Source organism: Pseudopipra pipra, chromosome 12 (genome assembly GCF_036250125.1).
Source record: "Pseudopipra pipra isolate bDixPip1 chromosome 12, bDixPip1.hap1, whole genome shotgun sequence".
NCBI lineage: Eukaryota > Metazoa > Chordata > Aves > Passeriformes > Pipridae > Pseudopipra > Pseudopipra pipra.
In genome coordinates this window covers 11806480-11832237 of record NC_087560.1, presented here as the reverse complement: position 1 = coordinate 11832237, position 25758 = coordinate 11806480, and the positions used below count along the sequence as shown (strand labels likewise).

General features: G+C 37.8%; 1 protein-coding gene across 6 annotated transcripts in view; it reads right to left on the bottom strand.

Annotated features, from left to right (window-relative positions):
• ADAMTSL3 (ADAMTS like 3) overlaps positions 1-25758 on the bottom strand; it is a 174663-nt gene that overhangs the window by 133027 nt on the left and 15878 nt on the right. For 5 of the 6 annotated variants that reach the window (XM_064668927.1, XM_064668926.1, XM_064668929.1 and 2 more), the window contains exon 3: positions 11417-11536. The exons of the other annotated variant lie outside the window; for it this stretch is intronic. In XM_064668927.1, coding sequence (XP_064524997.1) covers positions 11417-11536 — 120 coding nt within the window. The remainder of the gene's footprint in view (positions 1-11416; positions 11537-25758) is intronic. 6 annotated transcript variants of the gene reach the window in all.

Below are 25758 nucleotides of genomic sequence, written 5' to 3'. Positions count from 1 at the left end.
GAGGAAGACCTGTTTGGCCCCATCATATTACAACAAATGATTTCGACTTCCACTCACTGCAATATGAACAGGAGATATCCAGATCTTCCCTAGAGGTGCTCTCTCTCTTTGGGGTCCTTACAGCAGTTTAACCATGGAATTCCAAAGAGTAGGGCTGGAAATGAGATCCTGATCCTGCCAACACATTTGCACATGTGCATCTTTACTCATGTGGGCAGTTCTGACGTAGATGGGAGTCCTCACAAGAATTAAGTTATGCATGTGCATAAGTGTTTGGGCCCTAGACTGCAAGGTCTGTGCAAGAAGTCATCTATCCTATCTGCTCTAGACAGTGTTCCAAATTTTCTGTCCACACTCACCAAAATATTAACAAACATATGTGGAACCAATTCTCAGGAAGTCTCCGTGGCGCTGCCAGCAAAGCCTCCCTTCAGCATGCAGGACCTTGGTCTCTTGTATAGCAAAGCACAGGAGATCTCTTCAATTAAAATTACATCTTGGAAGGATGATAACCTCCTCTGACACCCAAAAGACATCCTTTTTGAAACTTATTTTGGGGCAATAGCCTTCATTAAAAGGAAGTCACTTAACTGCATAGGAAAAGCACTATTCATAAGAAATATTTTCACCCTCCTTTTCTTTGACTCACATTCATTAGAATGCAGAGCTGAAAGTATGAGAAAAACAGACTATCCTATAGCCTACATATTGAAGAAGCAGGATAAGAATGAACATTAACTGGCAAGTTCACTGTAAAGTATAAAAATACCTGCAAAAAAAGAACAAAATCTTTTTCAAAAGGAATAAAAAGGGCAGGACAAGTTTAAAACTTACCCTTACTTTAATAAGAGACTTAGCATATAATTCTGATTCATACATTAGAATGCTTCGCCCTGAATAGTTACAACTGAAGCCAGCACTCAAAGGTGGTAAAATTTCATGTATTATATTCTCATATTTGAATATTTTACATCACCTATTAATAATATCAAAAAACATTCAAGCCAACGCACTGTATTTCTTGTAAGTAAAACTGATGCATGCTAAGTATTTTTTTCCAAACAGTAAAAAAAAAAAAAAAGGTATTTTGCCATATGTTGTGTTGATGTTATAAGGCATTATTTGAGTTTTCTGAAAGAACACGCCTTGTTTCTTCAGATTTATGCCATATACAACTATATTACTTATACAAAGGAAGATCAGTGACTTATATGCTACATATATAAGCAAATGTGTATATTTTTAGCAAAGATTGGACATGAGAATGGAGTAGTAAACCACAATTTGTCAGTATTTTTTAGGTGATTTCAGTACAACAAAATTAATGAAAGAGATCAAATATTTTAAATACAGGATTCATTTCAACACTCATGGTAAGTAGGTTTGCTTGTATATGCCACAGAAAATTCAGTGATCTTCACCAAATCCAGCAGTTGGATCAAATTAACAAAGTTAGCAAGTCTTCACACATCATTTGGACACCAAATCTGAAAAAAAACCAAATAACATTGTACTTGTCTTTTTGCAGAACACCAAGGCTGCAGTGAAGCTTGTGCTGTGTAGCATCTATCCCATTTCCCAGTAATGGCCTGGTTGAACAGTCTATAGTATTTCTTCTGGGGTACCTGAATCCAATCTGTCTGGAACCAATGGCAAATCTCCTTTTGCATTAAAAAATGAAGGGCTGATCCAAAGTCTATTGAAATTACTATGATTTTTGGACCAAAGCCTAAATAATCAGGTAAAAGAGAACATATCTTGTATTTACAATTGCAACCATCTCCCAAGGGCTATTTTAAAAACTACAAAAACATCCCACATCATACAGCAGCCTATTACAACTAATTTTTCTCACCCATGTGTAAATACTCTAGTCTGCTTCATGAACCTGTAAATCAGTTAAAGGTTTGGTGCCTTTTAAAAGTCCTTTTGCTCTTACGCAACGTAAAAATGTTAACTGAAGAAAGGCTTACACCATCAAAGCACGAAAATATCTCATAGCATAATAACACAAACAAAAAATTTACTAGCAATGAGATAATTTTATAAAGCTAGATTACATAGGCTCAAGTGGCAAGAGGTCAAGTTTTATAGTCTTAGAGTATTAAAAAAAAGTCTAGATTGTTTCCAGTTCTCTGAGGTCTCACTGCCTTTCCTTCTAGACCAAGAATCAGCATAACAGTTGCCTGCCTATAGTAAAGCGTGTGTGGGGAGAATGTTTGATTTGCCAATCACTCCACAAAACATGGAACCTACAATTTGTGTCAAGCACATTAAAGTACTGAAGGCTAATGTTCAAGTATAGCATTACTCTTTACCAAAGACCACAAAAAAGACTCAAGGAAGCACTGAGCACCTTCAACTATTGCCTCAAATCACATGCAAGCCCTTATTTCTGTCAATAGTTTCAGACACCAAAAAAAAAAAAAAAAAAAAAAGAATCTATTGGCATTCACAGGATATCCTGCATCCCAAACCTTCAGTCCTTTCTTGGGGGTAATGGTTTGAAAAGATTAGAAAATTTCTTGCAGTGTTTTTGCTACCTAGAATCGTTCTGATCCTGCAGGTCAATCATTCTTGCCCATCTACAACTTGCTCTGTAAATCAGTTCTGATTTCTGTGACAAAAACACCGAATAATGGCATTTTCCTCTGTTCAGATATGCTTGACCTTCTTTCCTTTTCACCAATCATTACCTTCGCAGTTTCTTAACATACCCAAGTAGCAAAGGCATAACTCCCCCTCAAAAAATGAGGGAGTTATTTATGAAACAGCAATGAAGATTTAGAATCCAGTCACTAAAGAAGAGCTCCCACCCTTCCTGGCTATGCTGGATCACATAAACACACTTTTATTGAATGAGGTATCAAAAGAGACTGTTGCTGAAAGCTGGGAAATACAAGAGGCAGTCCCCTTATTTTGTCATTATATCAAAAGCACGTTATTAATGTGTGTTGTGAAGCCTGGCATAGTTTGTTTCACATTAGGAGCATTAAAATGATTCAGATCCTACAGTATCACAACCTGTAACACATTCTAAGCCCTGAAAATAATAAATACAGTTGTCAGCAGTGATCCTTTCAAGAACTTATATTTACCATTTTTGCTGTTACTGCCAAAATTGGTAATTAATGTATGTAATTTTCTTCCTTGTGAGAAATAGCTTTTGAAGTTTAATAGTAGAAATAAATTAGGCTTACTAGCAATGCTGACACTTATTTTGAAACAGTGCAAAGTGAAATAACTGTTTGAAGTGGTACAGAGATTGTTCTTTATCTGTCCCAAGGCTAGTTCATTATGCAAGTGTTAATGAAATCAAGCACAATTTTAAATATTTCTAGAAACAAAGCCAAGATACGCAGATTTTTAAAAGATTTCCCCCTGCCTCTTCCACATTAGTGCTATATGAATTGGAAGAAATTTAGGTTCAAGTACATCTCTACTAAAAAGGTCATTGTGGCATCCAGCCTGTACTATAAATCCTTCTCCCGTGCTGGACAGGCCTGGAAGGATGACTGTCAAGCACGTGAGGGATGTTATCCACATGCTTTACCATGTAAATTCCATTTAAACTATCCACTGCCTTGCAAACAACATAATTCTATCAGAAACACCTTACACGGAAAGAATCATTTTGTCAAGCAGGCATTTTATTAATCATTATTCTAGAGACACTATAAACTGGTATTTCCTTCATTTCTGCACTAAGGCTTTCCATGCTAAGAGGGATAAGCTGCTATAAACTCTCATGGGTCTTTAAATGTTATCTGTGGCAGAAATGGTACAGAAGGAAAAAAAAAAAATCAAATACATGGCATTCATCCTTCATGAAAAATTCAGCAATACAATTCTATCTTCTCATCTGTGCAAAATTTAAGAGAAGTTCAAACATCAAGAAGTTCAATAAATTTAGCCATATTATCAAAAAACTAAACCCAATCTGCTCTTGCCTTGACTGAGAGCAGTGAAAGGATATAGTTCCAAAATGTACTTGTGTTGTGTAAACAAAGTGATTAATGAACCACTGGACTTTATCAGCCTAAACCATCCTTTCATCCATGTCTATCTGAAGAATGACTTCCCAGTTCCAAGCATTGCATTTCCCACAGTACTTGAAATGTATCTTTTTGGTTTAGAAGCACTTCTCTACTGTATCTCAATGAACTCTTATTGATAGATGAGAGCAGTGGAACATCAGAGCTGTGTGAGATCAATTCTGCTACCTCTAGACCTTTCAGTCTTAATTTAGAAGTCTGAAGCTAAGCCTTTATCAATGTCAAAATTCTTGGATAAGTACATGTGCCAACTGCTGGGGGTGCACTGGGGGCATGAAGAGGTCAGTGGTAAATTCACTTGCATTGTATCAACCTCTCATGATTTAATCACTGGTCTCCTGTAAAGAATGTATATTGTTAATTCATTTCATCAGGTGTCCTGTTACTAGTTCAGTGCAGCAGAATTGAGCTAAAGACTTTACAGTACAATATTTGCCCAAGTACACATCCTTCTGCCTGCTCCTTGGAGAAAGAAAATAAAAATACTTTCTAAGACAGTTGTGAAAAACTGAAAAATGTGTATGAGAAAACCTGATGTTGAAAACCTCAGAACATGAAACACTGAACATGAGTTTAAAAAATTCAGTCTTTTATGAAAAATGCACACAGTAGAGACACCACAAAAGCAAAGCACTTAAGAGTTTTTTGTTTTGCTATAGATCAACCTTAAACTGAATAAACATGAATCTGTGGCCTGAAAGATATGCCTAAGAAAAAAGGTGGAAAATAAGTACCTGCATAGCCCTTTATCACCCACTGGAGCAGCCTCAGTATCTGTCCAGCTGCCAGGGGAGCAAGAATAAGAGAAACCCCTGAAAGCTTAGATCCATTCTCCTTTCTTCCTTGAGAAATCATTTTGGGGGAGAACCTTACAAATGAGGGGTTGCTTCTGCTACCTGGGAATCTTCTGCCAGCTGCTGAGGCCAGAATTATCACAGCCACAGAAGGACTAAGGACCCAGGCCAAGGAGTTTCACCACAGAATTTGGTGGAATAGGATTACAGCCTCATAGAATGTATTTGATCCAAACTGAAATGATATAAAATGTGTTTTCTACAGAAACTATATTATTACAGATTCCCTGTGAAGGCTCTTGTACTGCACAAGGTGAAGACCTACTGGCTTCTGTAAGTATGATTTACACACAGAGACCTTTGGCAGCATTGGGATTAATGTTGTAATAGAAAACAAGAAAGTCTGTAATTCTTACACACAGCACTTCCACTATTTTCCCTGAAGAACAAAACCCTGAGTTTAAAATGGTAGTTGGTGCTTTAAAAAGTGCCAGTTCCCCATTCAGTTTGCCAACAAACAAAAGTATGTTAAAACAGTTTTCAGTTCACCAAGTAACCTATCACACACAAGTAATGATATAATTACTTGGGCATATGCTAGTCACACACTTCCAGGCAGCAATTAGCCAAAACAAAAGTATTGTTTGAACAGGATCATGCCTGACTTATGCAGGACCAGTTTCTGTAAGAGTAGTTTTGCCTGAAATTGTAAGTGGTTTTCATTTGGTCTTAATCCCTGAATCCCTTTCGCCCCTTCCACTCCTAATCAGAAACACATTTCGCTTGATTATGGAACTAATTTCCTTACCCAAAAAAGCAAAACAAAATCTTCCTTAAAAATAAAGAGGCCCAAATTAAACCTGGGAACAAAAATATAAAGGTATAAAAAAAAATTAAAAATCTAACCTAACATCACCTTCAGTTAAATTTCCACAGAAACACCAAATAATGCTTTTTATCTTCACACAACCTTACAAACACGTGGCTGTAAACTCTTTGAATGTGATTTAAAACTCATTATGAACATCTGTAGGATTAGTATGGAGTACCACAAACCTGACCTCATAATTTGTTACTTACACAAGATGTCCCAGCTAAGAGAATGGAACTACTTGCAGGATTCAAGTCAGTGAAATTTGTGCTGTTCTAATATCAGCTGAGTGAGGACTCCTTTACTCAGCAGCAGAGCAATATTTCTAACACAATGCTGAAATTCACGTAGCCACATATCAGCAGTTGCACTTCTGGTGCTTGGATAAAATTAAGTTTATCAGTTCACTCTCCAAATACACAAATGAAACCACTAAGTGCTCATTAGTGGAGTGTTTTCACTGTGGAAAAATGCCTGAAATAGTTTATGCCCACTTGAAAACAGTTTGTTTATTCAAAAAATAATCTCTAAGTGAAGAGCTAGACATCGAGATTCAAGATCTTAAGTCTTTTTAATAGTTCTGAATGCTTTTTCAGGGTATCAACAAAAATGTCATGCCAGAGAATAACACAAGTGTCAGGTTCCTCAAAAGAAGAGTGCTGGAGCTTTATGTACTTGAGTAGCAAGCATGCACTAACTACAGATCTTACTCCCTTCTCAGAATTAGAACTTCTTAAAAGTTAACACTGATGTGTTAATTTGAAATAAGTTTGTCCCTTACATGACTCATCTCTGAGCCTGAAAAGGTGTGCTCCGTTTCTCTGGTGATTTAGATGCAAACTAGCTGGCAATGGAATAAAAAGGCTCAGACTGGGGGCAGAAGCCAGCAAGCAGCTGATACTCAAAACCAGGCTGTGACTCACAGTTCCAGAGGCAGAGCAGGGGGATGGCAATCAGCAGCAGGTGGAATTGGGAAGTAGGTGAGAGAAATTGTGGAAAAATGTCTGTCAGCCCAGCTGGGACTCGTAAGACAACTTCTGTCCATGTAACAGTTTCCTTGGTATGATACAAAAACCTTACAGAACACAAACAGTTATTGCTGTTTGACTACAAATAAAAAGGTGGAATAATGGGTTCCATCAATTTATTTCTATATTAATTCTTGAAATCATTCAGATCCTGGGTTCCATTACCTTTTTTTTAGTTAACACTTTAATGCATGCTGCTTTCCCCCTTAAAAGCAGAAACCAAGCCAGAATATTTCTCTTTGTGGAAAACAAGGCATTTATCAGAATATTCATTCTCCCAATTTTGGCATTCACTTTATAATAGACCTTTCTAGTCAACCCAAAGAAAGTTATTAAAAGGACTGTAACAGCTGCAGCCTGTGTATTACAACTTGCCCATCTACTTGAAACAGACTCACTGTTTTCTACCTTACCTCACATAGCTAAACACTCATAAGTCTGACAGTGCAGATTTTCATTAGTGTTTGTTTAGAAACACCAGATTTCTTTGCCAGAATCGGTCTACTTAGTGCCATATATCTAATTCAGGCTATCCTTGTGAGTTTAAACTAGTAAACACAAAATTTAGAAGAAGCAAGGTCAAGTAGAAAGCTAACTGGTCAAGCAAACATTTTCTCACTTCAAAGATAAACTCTTTTTCTTTCTTCTTTCCTTTTTTTTTTTTTACCCACCCCTCCAAGAGCACTCTTTCAGCCAGCCAATCAAAGTGGAAATGTACTTCAAACACAGTCAGCCCAACGAAGTTTTCACTGCTGTCCTTGTTGGTGGTCCGTCATATGGAATGGTTTTAATACTTGGAAGCAATACCTTAAGTGTCAGAAAACAAGAACATTTTATTTCTGCAAGAAAGCTTTCCAGTACTACTAGTATTCTGGAAAAGAAAAAAATTCCTTGTAGTAGATTAAAAGGTGAAAAGCCAAAAGAAATCAGCAAGAAAACTAGGAAACTATTTCTTATGGCAAGGTTCAACTTGTATCTCAAAATTTGAGAAAGAGCTATTACTTATATATTTATTTCAAACTCATTCATGAATGATAGGAGAGGGGCATATTTTTTCAATCTCAGTGTTCTAACAGCAATTGTCATCTTTGGCTATGCATCAAAACCTATTTGGTACCAAGTCAGATTTAGATTGCATTGACTCTGTAGAATTTTAGAAATGCAGGATGCAGTGCAGTGATACAAGACATCACTTGGTGACCAGTGCAGGATCCATAAGAAAATGTTAAATTTAAACATTTCTCTTCTTTCAGATCCTGGATAAGTATTTGCTTTGAATCACTGTTTTTCTCTTTTTCCCCCGAAGATAAAGCAGTAAATGCATCAAAACTATAATGCACTATATTCAGTGCAGATGTCACCCCAGTGAATCAGGGGGGACATCTGCACTTTAAGGTCTTATAAGGTATTTTCTTCTATAGTCACAGGAGCAATAAAAAAAAGATATTCAGTGAATTTTGAAAATATCTGGCCAAAGAATTTCACCTGCATGTAATTCTAAAGTACACACATAGCAACAGAATATGCAAAGGGGTTAGTGCAATCCTGTACAAAAATGAGAGCACAGTTCTGCCAGATTAAACCAGAACAAAATGTACTATCTTGCATGTACAACATGAATCCATATGTAATTTTGCTGTGCTAGAGCAGAGTACAGTATGTTCCCATTAATATTTACTCATCTTCCATTTCAAACTGCAAGCTTGTCGTTTCAGATAGCAAATACTTTTGAATATTTAAGTAACAGCTAGTTCTATTTTACTGAGATTACTTACTAACAAAGGAATGAATGATCCTGATTAAACTGGCTCCCTGCTTGAAAAATATCACACACAACAGCCAAAGAAAACCCCTTTGAAACATTCCTGCCTTTGGAGGATGTAAGAAAACTAATCTTGGATCATGACAATGAGGATGCTGCTATATAAAAATAATATCCATCTATCCCAACAAACTGGAAATTTTATTGGCCTGGATATAAAGAACAGTGCAAGAGAGAAAAGGACACACTTGGGAAGATACAGAAGGATCACTTTTCCTGCAAGTGTCTCAACACTGGTTAGCCAAAAGAACAGAGGTTGTGACCCGCCCTCTTCTGCCACCTCCATGCCACAGTCTCAGGAACCTCTCTGCTCCCTTCCATGGGCACAGGAGGAGGTTTCATTTCCACAGGAGATCAGATCAGACTCATCTTCTGTTTTGTCAGAGTCAAGTGCACAAGGTTGTTTTACTTTTCCAATTTTCAACAACACTAATGTAACTTAGGATGTATAGAAACACCAGGACCCTGTAGGGATGCCCAAAGGACAGTTCTGGTGTTCAGGGAAAAGGAAGGAGTGTATTTCCCACAGGCCAGCATCCCTTCACAGTAGGACAAGATAGAAAGTGAATTGCTACAACTGAATTAAGGAATTAAGGTCTGTGAGAAGATGCTGCTGCATTTTTTATTTATGTGGCAACCTTACTGCAATGACTCAGTTTCTGTGTTGGATAGGTTAAAAATGGGTTTTCAATGTACATATATTCCTCTCTTTTTATTCAACTGCATATCCTTTATCACAGCTACCATGTATCAAACCTATCCATACCAGCTTATAACGATTCCAGAGATCATCTGATTAAGGATTTTCACCCTCTAATTTAAGACTTCCTTCCATTCACAGGAGTAAAGGTCAAAAGAAAGAGTAGAATGAAACAAAAAAAAAAAAATCAAGTTTTCTGGCCAAGTTTTATCACATGATAAAAATGAGTTTTGTGTTAACATTTCATCAAAGCTGTAATTAGAACTGTAGGTTATTACAAGCCTAAGAATAATGCCCTAGAAAACCAAGGAGAATAAACTATTTACCAAAGAATTTCTGGTTTACTCACAGGAAGGTAAGCTAAAGATATAGATCAGTTCCCATCTGCATTCAAAGTATTTATAATTTTTAATAAATAATGCTTAGGGACTCAATTTCCTTTCACAAAAACTACTACTGATACAGTTGCTTTTATTTTCAACATTTTGATGTTTCAGCACCATTTCCAATTCCAAGAATTCAATCTTAATTTCATACTGCTCACTAAGTGTCTGGGAAGAGCAGGCCTCAAAACTAAATCACATTTTTGACAGAACAGAAGCTGGCCATATCCTAGCTCCAACTCAGATCCCAGTGGAATTAATGGAAAGCTTTCCATCAAGTGGAATTCTTTCCATCGAATGGAATTGATCTTGGAACTGGCTTCTGTATAGAACTATGCTGATATTTGAGGATTTTTTTTGAGGAGGATTCATTTGTTTGTTTTTTACTCAGCTATGTATTCATATAGTCCAAACAGTCTAGTCAAAGACTCCAACTAAGTCTCTGTTATATTTGATTTATCATCATCCCTAAAATATGCTCCATTAAATAGAAACTATTTTGATCAAAGTGTATAACCTTTATAGTGTTTTTCAACTACCGTCATTAAATGCAGCCTGAGTTGCAGCTGCATTTTACTGTCCTGTAAGTTATTGCTTTCCCAGGTGTTTGGTCCAGGTAACATCCAAGTACCTTTTCTGTTGATAATCAAGACCCTCTAGGGTAGTAAAAATATGAATTATCGTAAACATTTAAACTAAATTCAAATAGCTCACAGTAGCTCAGCATCCTTTCTGTTGTATCTTCTCTGCTTCCTTTTGACTTCCTAAGAAGATTCTCAGTTTGAATAAACTCATCTCAGTTCTCCCTTCTCTTTAGAGTAGTGATGAGCAAACTATTTTCTTAAAGTAGTTCCTGCAGGGAGACCATCTTTCAAAATAAAACTGCCCATCACTGGCTTCAGAACCATACCTTGCACTGCAGGGAAAGTTTGGCTCTTCTCTCACTTCTACAGGGAGTGTTTCCTAACAAATTCCCTCCTCTTGCATTAAGAAATGCACTGTAAGTGTCTATGAATGTAATTCAGACAGTTTTGATGTGAAATTCAACTGACTGCTGGAACACATTGTGTTATGAGTAAATTTCCACAGCACACCACACATTTCCTAGGTTTACTTTAGATCCCTTGCCAAGATTAACAGCATTTCTTTCATGTTGCTTTCTTTACATTTATATCTATATTCCATGTTTAACATAATGTTTCTATGGGTCTGGAGAAAGCATTAAAGAGTTTTAACTTTAAAAAACATAATTTGTTGCTTTCTAAACACTGCTCCATCCATTATTACACTTCCCATTTGTTTCTTTATAATTCACCCAATCTCCCCTTATGAAAACTTCATGAACTAATATAATGTGCTGACTTTTCAAAAGCTGGAAAATGCAAGATCTGCCTCACACTGATTTTTCCATGAAATAGAACAATTTAGGATAAGTCAAACAATTCACAGAAAGGACAACCACCTCCAATTCCACATGTTTTGCAGAAGTAACTGTAAGCATCAACACATCACTAAAATATTGCCGATTTTTTCTCTACTAAATCCTATTAATATTTTCAACAAGTGCTTCTATTTATTATTTTTGCAATTAAGTGCCTTAATTTTCACTTTGTGTAGTCTATTATCATTCACTTTGCTTTCAATCTGACATGCCTTTAAAAGATAAACACACTCTCTGTATCTTAATCTGTTTCACAGAAACCTGGATCTCAGAATTCCATGAATGTGACAATCTCTAGCATTTTCACATATGGGATACTGACCTGGTCATCATAACGGTAAGTGAGGAATTGCTCCCCCGTGGTATCCTCAAGAAAACTCCCCTGTGGAGAAAGTGCAAACTCAGGCAAGAAGTATGCACCTTGGGATTGCTCTGCTCTTGTCTGTAAGAAATTCAGAAAGGTCACGTTACAGCTACAACAAACACCAGTAAAATTCTTTAAAAACTCTATGAATATAATTACAAAGACTAAACATGAACTTCTGGGGGGGGAAGTGCTGTGTTTTCAGGCACGGTATTTCTGGGTGGATACTTTGCTGCAGAGATCTGTGATGAGGACATGCCAAATACAAGGGTCCAAAACCAGGCAAGACGCCTCAACAGCAGAATCATCTATTAAACTAAAAGAGAACATCTCTGGCAAGTCAACCATCAGTGCTCAAAGAGATTGGAGAAGCAACATTACACTTTCTTATTCTTTATACACTTCACCAGAGAGTTACTGGCTGCTGCAGATAACAGGCTTTTGGGTAAATACAGTGTATTTATTTTTACAAAGGAAGATACAAAGACACAGAATCATAGACTAACAGGATCCATTTCAAGCTACAGAGGAGCTAATTCTGTCAGAATCATAGTCCCTCCAGCTGGGCTGTCTGTCACCTAGGCCCTCATTAGAGAAATGGTTTTTGCTTAGCTGATCTATTCATGTTCATAACACACCTGAAACGTGCTTAACACACTGAAAACATGCTGGATGAACACTGTTATTACACTTTAGGTCTGAAGCATCCCTGACACGTAGCAAATGTACTGCACAGACTCTTCTATCCTTATTCTTCTGCACTGTAACTCTGCCCTGAGAAGCCAATTGGTTTGCATACTACAGAAAATAAGCAACTATCTTTTGAATGCCTAATACTGAGTTCAGCTGTGGTAGGGAGGACAGGGCAAGGAGATGAAGATTACCTTCCAAGAAGTCGAAACCTTTCAGGAAAGAAAACAAGGCCCAAAATGTACAAGTTACTGCTGGGCATTTCCCAGTGAGTCAACTTAATTCATAGGGGTTTAATTAAAGAGTATATTTTGACACATGCACAGTAATTTTACATGAAAGCTAACAGTTGCCATCGCCCATTTTCTAGGCTCTTGGCTAGAACTGTACCAAACATAGGTGTGTAATCTCAGTGCCAGATAACTAGAGATTTCAAAAGCAATCAACATAATTTCAGCAGTTTGTGGTGGAAAAGGAAGGCAAGACCTTCTGCAGTTTGTCTCTTGCAGTAAGTTCACTTTCTGAAGCTCACAACTTATAAAGCAGATGGCACCTCATTCTCAGGATGGGTCTGGAGAAGCTTACAGTGCTTTTGTTTACCTTGTTCCCCAAAGAAGCTGTCAGCTCCTCACACTGCAAACCCCATCACTTGTGACAGCATCAGATTATCATACTTGTTTTAAATCAAGCAATTTTCATATAAACTAGAAATAGCTTGCAAAGGACATGTCTAGACTAGGGTAAAGGTCATATTTCAGCATACAAGACTGAACAAGATTTTAAAGAGGATTTTTTTTCACCAGGCCTACATACGAGTAATTCACATTCACATCATATTATCATGACATTTCTATAAAGTTTACTGCAGCACAAGTTTCACTTTTACACTTTAGCTAACTGACTTTATTTTTGCATAATTAAATGATAAAATATAGAGAACAAAGCTTCATTTGATAACAACAGTTTCCCCATAAGGCCACCAAAAGAGGTCCACAGTCACACCTCCCACTGAACCCCAGCTGGCTGCAGCCATTGTGAGCCCTGACACGTGAAGGACAACCCGGACATGAAACTGGGCTGACACAACCTGGCATTTTCCCCAGTGGTTTCAATGGGCTATGGACAGATCCTCTGTGAGGGAATATGGCAATGATGTAATCCTATGACTTCAGCACAGGGTAATGGATAGGAGAGATGCATTCGAAATCTCAAGTGGCCTGGGTTAAACTACTTGACATTTCTACCTCTGTTTCCCCAGTATGAAACAATTATAACATCTACAGGTCTGTATTAATGGTGTATTGTAAAGTTTAGTTGATATTTGTAAAATACTTCAGAAAAAAATACTGTGAAGAGCTAGATTTATAACAATATTTTTGAAAGAGCTGCCTAATTTACAGGCAGAAAAGAATCAAAATTAGCCCACCACATACTTCTTAGGTAAATGAATATATCACACTATTGCCTAATTTCCCATAAACAAATTTGTCAGTAGGATATGTAGCAATTAACTTCCTTGTATTTCTCATTTTTATAAGTTAAACAAGGAAAATAGAAAGTCTTTGGACATTAACCACCGTTATGCTTTGAATATAAATGATGCCAATATCTGAAGCTGAAATAACAATTTGATAAACACGACAAGAAAAACTAAGGGTTTTTAACACATTCAATTTTCTTGTCAACAGCTAATGAGCAGCTGGGCACTGGAGAAGCAAGAGAATGCTTGCTAGATTCAGGCAAGCAAAATTCTGATTTCCAAGCATGGAAAAATTCAGTGTAAAAGATGGATGTTTTATAAGGTTACACAGGAGGTTACAATGGAAACTGATCTACCAACTGCAGCAAAAGGTACTGCTGCCTATCTAGTATAACTCAAGTAACAAAGAATGCATAAGGCAATTAATTAAAAAAAAAAACAAAACACTACTAAGAACACACTGTAAGTTGTCAGGGCAAATTTATGTTGAAGCCAAGTAATCACATCTGATAAACAACCCAAACCAAAAAGTTAATTATAAAAATATTAAAGCTTCAAATCTCAAAGAACTCTTTTGTATCCACTCACCAAAGCAGCAGTTAAACATTTTTTTCCCCTCTAGATACAGGTACCTTCAAAGAAGCTGCATGTGCCCAATGCACTTTGGTTCATACATGGTACTGAACACAAAATGTAATGTTTCCACTTAGTCCATTTTATTCCCCACTGAGGAACCTACCAATGTTCCTTATATGGCTTTTATATTTCTATGGGCACTTTGGCTTAAATGTAATTCAAATTTCAGCAGTGTGTGGTTTTAAATATATTTGGGATCATCTCTGAATGACTTAGCTAATCTGATATAAATTCATGTTTTAAAGTAAAGACTGTAAGTGCAAATTTCAGAAAACAACTACATTTCATGATAGTGTTTTAGGTCTGTTTAATGGCCAGTTTAATCTCAACAGCTTTAAGTTAAATGTGTCACATTACAAGTACATTCAAGATTTAGAACAGACATTTTAAATCAGCTTTTATGATCTTCTTAAGCCTATGAAGACAGTAGAAGGTGATAATATATCCAAGCCAGATACAATAATAATCACTACATAAAATTCATTGAAAATAATATATCATGTAGCAAGAAAGTATGCACTACCTACTGACAAAAAAAGAAAATTTATAAGTTGGAAACAGATCAGTGTTTGAAAATTTTTCTAGCTGATTAGAACATGTAACTTATTAGTCAGAAACTGGAAAAATAAGGTCTTCCATGCTACATCATTCTACCTGTGTGATCAAGGAGAACTCTCCTGATAAGCAGGTAGGTCCACGGAAGTGTGAAATGGTACTGATTTATTCAAAGGCTTATGCTCTGAGCACAGCTTTGATCTCAAGCTGTGATTTCTTCCTCACTCATCACTCCCCACCTGAGCGCTTAAAATCCAAATTACTCTTCCACTTTCAACTGCAGAAGGCACAACAAACAGCCTGTATCCAAACCTCTGGTTTTCAGAGCTCCTTCCACCGAGAGCTGCACGTTGTCATTTTTCCTGCTGCCCCATTTCACTGCTCTCTATGTCACTGACTGGAAGCATCTGCCTGAGCTGGAGTTGCTGGATTGGAGGATTTTCTATTTTATTAATAAGAGTAAAAGGGATGGTTACTGAGTGCACCCCAGCCCCTGCTGACGTTAGCAAGGAGCGTGGCTGGGTAGGACTGAATGCCCACACACAGCACATGTGAAGGAGAGGGGCTTATTTTCAACTAGCTTTAGTTGATCCTGCTGACTATCTCTTAGTGGCTGAGCACAGTAGGTGTGCTGCTGGGGCACAACTTCTGGTTCACTTTGACCCCAAAGGAATCCCCATTAGCACATTCTGAAACCACCACACAACGCAAAGAACTTTAACTGCTCTTTTTTTCCTTCCTACCCGGGACTCACAGTAACTATTGCCATCCAGCTCACTTGTCATTATCAAGTGAGAGTTTTCCTATGATTAAAAATTACAAATATTAATCACCGGTCATTCCTTCCAAGTTACAGATTCACAATTTAATCCAAGGATTTAAAATGTTATTGTAATTTCAGATAAATTAAAAATGTAGTTTAGTCTACAATTCTTGTAGATAGTTTGATACAAAGGCTAAGACAAAGTTCAAGCAAACCTCATAATAACATGCCGCTATTCTATTTAATCACAGCCACCAGTAGACTGGAAAGTAATTGTTCCATATTTATATATAAACAGTAGCAGCTTTACAAAGAGAGATTTCTGCTAAATGTGAGTTGTGAAGGTCAAGAAGATGAGAAAACAAACGGAATGTCTCGAAGAAATGACTGGAACATAATTAGAAATAGAACAGTAATCTTTCAGGTACAAAGGAATTCATTTTAGAGTTTCTTGGCACCAAGAACCACAAAAAGTAAGAACTCTGCTGTTATGTACTCTTAACATAAATCAACATTACTTAGACTCAAATCAGTCATTCCCTAAGTAAGCCTGTGTACTTGCTAACATTGGGAGCATAATGAGAACAAACTGTTTGGGGAAATGAAGACGAAAGCTACAAGATTATGTTTAAAATGCTAAAGATGACAAAATGCCATGCTCTTCCTGAAACTGCCTCAAAATCTTGTTTTTAAAAAGAGGAACAGGAAAAAAAGATAAAAGATCTAGCCACCTAAACCTTTATAGCTATGAACAACTGGACTATCCTGCCCAAAGTAAATTCTATAAAGAAAAGACCAGCACAGTGAAGGCAGTTTGCTTTCCATACTTTTGTGGCTCTTTTATTAGTTCTTGTTGGAAGCGGAAAATGGGCAGGATCTTGAGAGTGTTCATGTCCAAAATCGCTGTTGTAGGGAAAAAAGATGGGAAAAGCAAATAAAATGAGAAAAACTATGTGCATGTTTAATGACCTGTAAATACATGTTTGTCAGATTAATATGCACAGCAAGTCCAATCATATACCAAAATGTATGCCTTCCCATTTAATTCAAGTTAAATATCTGCCTCCTAAGCTGCTGCAGCACATGATTTATGCCCCAGGGAAGTAATATACCAGCTAAGTAGCAGTTCAGTTTAATGGATTTTCAAGGACTCCAATACCAAAATGTAAGACAGAGCCCAGCACTCCAGCTTCATCACAACATGAAAAAGTGTGTTAGCAGATAAACAGTGTCACATCAATAATTCAGAACTTCAGATATCTCCAGAGCAAGCAATTCTGATGAATAAATATCCAGGAAGACTCAGATTAGCTTTTGTCATGGCCAAGACGCACAAAAGCAGCTTCCTAAATTAAAGTTGGACGTTCTGAAACATTTAAAGACCCTGCAAGTGAAGGGAGTTTCCACAGAAGCTGCCAGCAGCTCAGCATTTCTGCAGACCAGGCCAATGAGTTAATTATTAATATTAAACTAAGAGGCCAGCATTTCAAATCAGAATTAAAGTATAAATGTCATGTCTCCTAAAAAATGAAAGAGGACTTGGCTGAACTGAAGCCAAGCACTTCATTAAAGAACCCTGAAACACTGAACTTGACTGTCAGATTTTATCAGGGAAATAACAAGTGAGACAATGAGACAACCTGAAAAACTGAATCAAAAGTTCTTCCGGAGACAGAACTCAAGAGTGAAACTCAAAGATTGTTGTTCCATGTTGCATAATCTGTATCAGTTAAAAGCAGACTGAAGACATGTCTGATTTAAGCCCAAATCTAATGATTTTTCCTCGCATCTCTCATTCTAGACCTGTTAGAACATGAAGAAGTGACACAAGCTTGGGAAAATGTGCCTGTAGGTTGAAGATACATACAAAGATAAGCAAAAGACAATTCTTAGGTATTTTGCATAACACACCTATTTACAACACAGTAAAATGCTGTCAGAAAGCAATTTGGAAACTGATAGTTCAGCTATTGTTTCAATAGTGTCTACTACTGAAAACTGAATTTCAGCTGTAACTATCATCATATTCACAGCTGCAAGAAAGCAACTGCCTATATCACCTCTGCTGCTCAAACCATCCTGCACCCATTCAAGCACTCTGAGTCATTCCACTGACTGGAATGTGCTTAACATCACGTCACCAGAACAATAGTGCTCAGTCTAAACCTTCCTTCAGGCTGTCGGTTTGTACAACTTTAAGCTAACAGCGAAACAGGAAGAATAATGGAGATAATTTTGGTTTTAAATTAAGATATTATCTTCCAGTCTTTTCAAAAGGATATTTCTTGATTAAATGTAAATACATTTTTTTTTTGCATAGCTTGTGCTGCAGACTGAGATCAACATATTTTGAAATCTTTTTCTGTGCCTTCTAAAATTTATACCAATGATTAAGCTTTTGGATATTTATCAACAACTACTTATGTTTTCTCTTGTTATTGTCTGGCTAAAAGATTAAACGTTTCACTGAAAGGCTGCAGTACTATTTAGCCAAAATCTCATTTACTTTCAAAACCCAGCTTAAATATCAACTCTGTTTCATATTTCTAAAAGAAATATGAACCCTGGAGTTCTCCTTCTTCCAATGAAGCTTCTTCTAAACTCTGTGTTCAGCAGACTCTACCTTCTCTCCAAAGGATTGATTTGGAGTGCCTAATATTTCCTCTAAAATGAGCCACAGTAACAGACTGAAGTTGCTCCCAGTGATATCAATGGCAAAGTTCCCACCATCATCCTTACAGAACCAGGGCCCAAATATATCTGCAGCAGGACAACATCCCTTGCAATATCCCACTTATTAGGTCTGTGAATAACACTGCATACTCAATTCTCTCTAGTTTTGTATAAATAAGAGCCAAAGGGAAAAATTCAGCACTCAGATGAGATAACCCTGGATCAGTTCATTTCCAATTATTGTCAGAAAGTTAGTGACTGTGGATCAGATTCTGCTTTCAAAATATGCAGTACCCAATTATTTCCCTAATAGTCTCTAGTTTAGCCTTTGGGGAATGGGCACAGCAATGCCTAGATACAACATAAAAGAAATTTTATAGCCTATACTATACTGGTGAGGGAAGATTCTACCTGCATGTTCCCCAAAGCTTGTGAGGTTTTTTGTGGTTTAAGATTGAATCTGTACTAAGTTTCTCTTTATCTATTCTCCTTTGTGCTGAAAACAGTGAAAGGCAAAGAATATCTGGAAATAAGACAGAAAATACTGTTTCATTAAAACTCCTTTTTAAAGTCTTGCAAGAAAGTCTTGCAAGACTTCAGTCACTTCAGGTGACTGAAGTCTAAAAAGGCTTTTTATCCCTCCTTTCACCATATGTTCCAATATTTCAGACAAAACCCTCTTTTTATTCTTTATCTAATAACCTAATAATTGGTAAAAATCTTATCATAAAACAAGTCCATTCAGCATTATTGGAGCATGTTCTCATGGAACTCTCTCTTTTATTCACTGAAAGTTTCTAAGGGTTCTTATGATCTCCACAGAAAAAAAAAAAAGTGCTACAAAAGTACTACCAGAAACCTCAGCAAAGAAACCAGGATAATCTGTAATTTTTTTTTAAAGTTTTGTGTTGTGATTTAACCCAACAGGCAGGTAAATACCACCCAGCCAATTCCCTCACTCACCCCCACAGGGGGATGGGGGAGACAATCGGGAAAAAGGTAAAACTCTTTGCTTGAGATAAAGGCAGTTTAATAGGAGAGAAAAAGAAAGGAAAACAATTGTAATGATGATGATAAAAGGATGCACAAAACAGCTGCAGTCACTTGTCCTGGCTGTGCCCCCTCCCAGCTTCTTGTGCATCTCCAGCCTCCTCGCTGGCAGGGCAGTAGGAGAAGCTGAAAAGTCCTTGACTTAGTGAAAGCACTGGTCAGCAACAACTAAAACATCAACATTATTCTCATCCTAAATTCAAAATACAGCACTATACCAGGCAGAAATTACCTCCACCCAGCCAAAACCAGGACATTTTGTTAGTGTCCTTTATCATGAACACCATGTGGTGAAAGATTTCTTTTTTTTTTTTTTTTTGTTAAACTGGCAAGCTGCTGACAATTGCATTCATTTGCAGGAAGCAGACAGTCTTGCTTGTCTATGACCATGATTACAAGTCCAACAACACACTGGGGAAGACTTGAAGCATAATCTTTGAGGAACAGCAGATTTATTTACAGAAGGCAAGGAAAAAAGCATAGTTGAAGGCTATGTAGGATCATTTTCAGAGGCAGTGGGATTATAAAGCCCAACAAATCAACACATGCACTGAATGAAGATTCTCATTGATTAAGGAGCAAACAAAATGAAATCAGAAAGGACATAGTGTCATTTCTTTACTGAGTGGTAGGAGCCTCCATCACTGAGGGCCAAGACACCTTAGTAGCTTTGGCAGGCCATGCATTAACAGAGACCTTGGGATTATTCAATGACACCACAGAAAATTGACAATTCTCATGAGATGAACAAGAAGCTGTAGCAGGCTATGGGCTGCAGGGCCCTAATCCTTTCCTAGTGGGATACACAGCACCCAATAGGCTTGCAAGAGCAACATCACCCTTTCCTAAAAAATTACTTCCTTCTCATCCCCTTCCCCAGTATTCAGACCAGGTAACTGCTCTGATAATGCTAAAGAAAGGTCATAAGGAAGGTGTGAGTGCTCCCAGGTAACCAAATATTTCATCTAAACAGAAAGCTTCCTAAAAACTAACTTAAAGCAAGAATTCTGGGCATGTGCAACTTCATGGCACCATTTTGTTAGCAATTCTGCAAAGCATTTGCAAAATGCTTCTTTGTTTTCACCTGGTCACAGTGACATGCCCACACTGGTGGGACAGCAGGATTCAGGATTTAAGGAACAACACCTGCAGTTAGATATGACCGACTATTCTACATGCAGATCTAAACACCCCAAGAAAGGTAACACAAGTGGCTAGCAATTCATATATTTATATGTGAGCAGAATGGGGCCTAGGACACTGTTGGGTACTGCAAAAAAGTGTTAGTCACTATGAGGTAAATAGGCTAATGATGAGGGGAAGTACGAGACAGGACTTCACACAATACTTAGTTCCTACACAGTATAATACACAGAGCTAAAAAATACACTTAGTTCTTATATACTCTATTATTATAGTACCATTCATCAGGAGATCTCATATGTCTCAAAGTTGTCATTATCCTCATTTACAATGGCTGCTCTCAGGAGAGTCTGGCTGAGAATGACATGGGACTCCTGACTCAGATTTTCCCAGTTCTTTTTAATTTAAATTATGACCTTAATGTTATTAATGTTATGTTATGTTAGTATGATTATTTATATTTAATTTCCTTTTTAGTTTTTTCTTTAATAATGATATAATTTGAACTGACACAGTAACATGCTTTTCATATACTTCAGTTGAAATGGTGCCTAAGGGCAGTGAAATTCTCATCCATAAGCTGCATAAAGAAAAAACCTCTGGCAGTCAGAAGCTAAACACCTGCTAGAACTAGTGGCAGATCCAGATTTTTAAGAGAATTCCTGTTGCATAATGAAAACACAAAGAAGGGAAATGTGTGGGGTGATGGAATGGTATTAAAACCACGGCACTTAGGGAAAAAACGCAACAACTAGACCACTATATACTTCAGAGCTAAATAGTGAAGATTTTGACATGAAAGTTGTTCTCAGTGCAATTAAAACCAGAGACTTTTGTCATGTGGGGAAGGCTGAACAGTGACTCTTTATCATACATTGCAGGGCACTGCCATGCCTTTGATTGCTAAACACAGGGAGTTTTCTCCCTGCCCTCAATCTCTGCACATCTGTTTCTGATTCAGGTGCCAGGGAAAAACTGGCAAGTATTCGGCCCCCAAAAAAGGCTGCCCTAGCACTAGTGATTTTTCTTCATTGCATACTGTTTATACAATGTTGTCATCAGCAACAGTGTGGTGTTTGTCAAGAACTAAACAGGTAGATGAAATGGATGGAATTGTCTGCTACTGTAAATGACTACAAATTCTCATAACAGAAAGACCTGGAAACAGGCAAACTCTCAGCCACCAAGAACTGGAATAATTTCTTAATGGGAAAAAAACATCTTTGGTGCAACCATTTCGCAGATCAAATAGCCCAAAACTCAAGTAGCAAAACCCAAAAAGCATGCAACTAAACAACTTTGACAGATCAGGAAAATAGAAAGTTTCTGATCATCACAAACCATCACAAACCTTCTCAATGGATGGTCCTGTAAGTACCCCAGGAGAGCTTGTGCTAACACTGCTCTTCATCCATTTTACCAGCAGAGCCCCAAGAGCACCTGCTACCATCTTCTCAACATTTCTTCAAAGAGGGGCTGGGGAGGGGGGTGTATCCCATAGTTACAAAAGACAGACCACCCTGAATAAGAGTGTAAATAATCAAAATGGTTCTCCTCCCTGTTACCTCTAGCTGAGGAATCCTTTCTCACCTGAGACAAACCAGACTGTAGAGAATGCCACAGCCAGATGTTCACTCCCAGGCTGACATGATTTACAACAGCTCAGCACATGAATGCATCTAACACATGGTGAGGAAAACGTGATTTTTCCACTGTTAGTTTCCACAGCTTCTGATCATTTTAGTGATATTAACCCAAGTTCTTCGTCTACTTTTCTTTCTCCATTGCAATAAGTCCCCTTTGCAGGGTTTTTAGACTGAGCAGCCTTGCACATTGCCTCAGTCAGGCACATTTTCACAATAAGGAAGCAGTTAAATGGTCATGGCTCCGTTGTAGGAATGTTGGTTTAAGGCTATTAATAAGGCACATGAGGTGAATGCCTTTCAGCCAAGCACCCTCCACGTGTGCACACCTGTTTCAGCATGATTTTAAAAAGAAATTCCCTAAAGAAACTGTTTGTAGCACGCAGTCTCTAAGTCTCAAATGCATTTCTGCAAATATTCTAGAGGTTTTAAGCTTTTAGTGCTTTACAGGTGTCAGGAATACTGATAAACCAGCCACTAGGCAAAGCACACTACTTCCTAGTAAATCCTTTTTCCTAAAAAATTACTTTTGTCTTATTGTTCACCTGCCACTTTGAGATTATTGCCAATGACTTCCAGTATCTTTATCATTCCCACCTCATGTGCTGCTGCTGAAATGCTTTCCCAGACCGAGGTCCGCTGCTCTAACACTGCTACTCACTTCTCCAAGCACTCTAATTTGCCACATTTAAATCTCAGCTTAACTGCTCTCTCAGCCCAGTGATGCCAACCTTGATATTTACGATCCATCCCTTTTCCAGTTTCCTCTCATTTTTCGGGGGGAGAGAGGATGGTTGTTCAAGTGTATTTTGTCTTTCCCTCTTGCCAGTGAAAGCATCTCAAGCAGGGCAAAGTTTTAACTCTGTGTTGTACTGAGCCAGACACACTATCCACATTAAAAATTAAATGCTAACTAGAAAAAGTCAGTATCTGAACAAAAAGGAAATAATGCAACTATGAAAGAGGACCCACCACTAATCCAAAGATTGTCCCCTTCCTAGTCCCAGTTCATTTGCCAGCATTTACTAACAGCATTTCACATGTATACTCACTAATAAGCCACTACTTAGATAACTCTGCTTCAGCAGCAAACCCCAGAGCAATTAAAAGCTCACATGACAGATGCTGCAGGCATCTGTTCACTGACAACTGTTAAGACTAATGGTCATTAGTTTAATGACTCATTTTTGTTCTTCTATTCGATGTGTACAGTAATGCTGGAGGACTGATATGCTGAAGGGGAAAGGGCTCTTACTGAGGTGAGAAAAGATAAACACAGGCTCTGCTGCTGGAAAGAATGAAATAAATCCTCTGAATGAACCAGAATTGCTGAAACGTTAAAAGACACAGCTGAGCAAGTCAGAAATAAAACGAAAATAGAAACTGCTAATTCGGAACAGGGTGCCTGCTCTTATCAGGATATTTTCCAACACTACAACTTTATCACCCATCTTCCATGTCCAGTGAATAAATTTCATTAGGCAATTTTAAAAGGATCCAGGTGATTACAGAAAGACATTCAATGAACAGGAAAAGGATTAAAAAAAATGGACAGCACTGAAGAACATCTGTTATTCAAAGGCAAAACACTGTCTAATGTTTTGGAATTTAAAATGTTTGATGTCCTATTAAATGCTCTGCATGTTCTTTAAGTATTTTAAGCACCAAGTGTCTTCTCTGTGACTGATCTCACCAACATACCATTTTAACTCTTCTAATGGTCAATATTTCAAATGCAACCAGTAGCAAGTATAAGTGATTACAACAGTTATCACAGAGGGAACACTGAAAGATGGTCCATATGATTGTACCTGCTCCTCTTGTATTCTCATTCGAGCAGCTGAAGTTGAGTGAATTGCTTCACTCTCTGTGCATTACTCTGGGAACTTGGCTACCATATCCACATGTGTGACTTGCCAATACATACCACCTGCACGCTGAGGGAACGGAAGACCTTCCTGTGGAGGAATCTCTTCCCATCCTGTGTGGGTGTACAGAAGCAGATGTGTCCGTACGATGGATAGCTCCCAGGACAGATGAACTGAGACGTGTCATAAGTCATGCACTGCTTTCCAGTAATGATTATCTTTCTACAGGAAATTTAACAGAATAATTTTACTCCAGAATATCACACTGGAGTTTACGACGGCAGAGCAGATGGATAAGATAAATGGTCTTGCTTCCTTCTCTTTACCAGCAGTTTGAAGAATCTAACTGTAGGAGGTGATAAATTTTCAGCAGGTACCTAATTCCTGGCATTTCACTGAATCTACCTGCACCTAAAACTCAGATACACGACTGAACAGAAAGCAGAGGCTGTAGATAAGCTACTGAAAAGCCTTCCTACCTTGACCACTACAGGAAAGGTTATGGAGGGACCAATTCTCTTTATTGCTGCTGATACAATCAAATCTCTTCACACATTTGTCTTGCATGCAAAATGAGCAATCAGCTCTAAGTGCCAGAGACACTCTTTAGATGGCAAGTCGTTCAGGCCTCCCCTGCTTTAGTCAAGTGGAAAATACCACTATTTTTGTCAGATGTAGGATGACTACTAAGGAAAAACTTTTCAAAAGCATCTTTGATATACTGAATTCTAAAACAGTACACAAAATCTTGGATTGTCCACTTGACCTTGTCTTTTGACAAGCTGAAAAGTTGTCATGCCTCTTGTAGGACAAGTGATAGTCTGCTCACTACTTTTAAAAACAGCAAGGGCAGGGGGAAATGTGGAGTCCCCAATACCTGCCTCATGTCTAACCAATGGTGCAAAATCATCTACCCTTCTATGTCTAGCAGCTGCTCTTTTACCACCACCACTTGTAGGTAAGGCTAAACAGAATTCTTGACAGCACAGTTTAATTTTAAAGATTTACAGAAGGGCACTATTCCTACAGAATATTTTTCAACTATTCCTGAGCACTTTTGGAAGGATCTGTGGCAATAACCTCCCCTGAATTTTCTTATCCGCAGTCAGCTCTTAGTTTGCCAGTACAAGCTAATGTGAGCTTGGAGGCCAACCCTAACAGTTCAGTATCTAAAGCTTTAGCATGGTTCCAGATTCTCATATGTTTGTCTTTAGCATTCTAAGACTTTTCAAAATACAGACAGAATCCAAGAACAATGGACTGTGCAAAGGCAGGGAAATAAATTCATCCGCCCTTTTATTTAATTGCAGGAGATTCCTTTTGCCCTGTATATCTGTGACTTCTCAGACTAGAGACAATCACAAGCAGATCCTTCACAATCTAGTGAATTTGCAGTGGTGTGAAATACTGTGATCTTACTGATTCAGCTGATCTATTTTTATCCCACCTCATTATACATTTCTTCACATTCTCCACTGCTTTGCAAATTGGAAACAATAAGACAGTCTCACTCTCACTCTCAAGCTGTTCTGAAGTTATCTGTGGCAGTAATCCTATTTTCATTTGCACTTTTTTTACAGGCCTGGCTTCCTCTGCACCCTACACAGAGTAAAAGGCTATGATAAAAAGCCTAAACACCATCCATTTTAAATAACGAGACCCAAATATAAATCGTTACCTGTGTATTTCGCTGCAAGTTTGGCTGTACTTGGAATTATCAGTCCAGAACATCTCTATTTCAGAGCCCAGTCCTTTTGGCCAAGAGAGTTGTTCTTTTATCTTGACTATAGTGAAAAAAA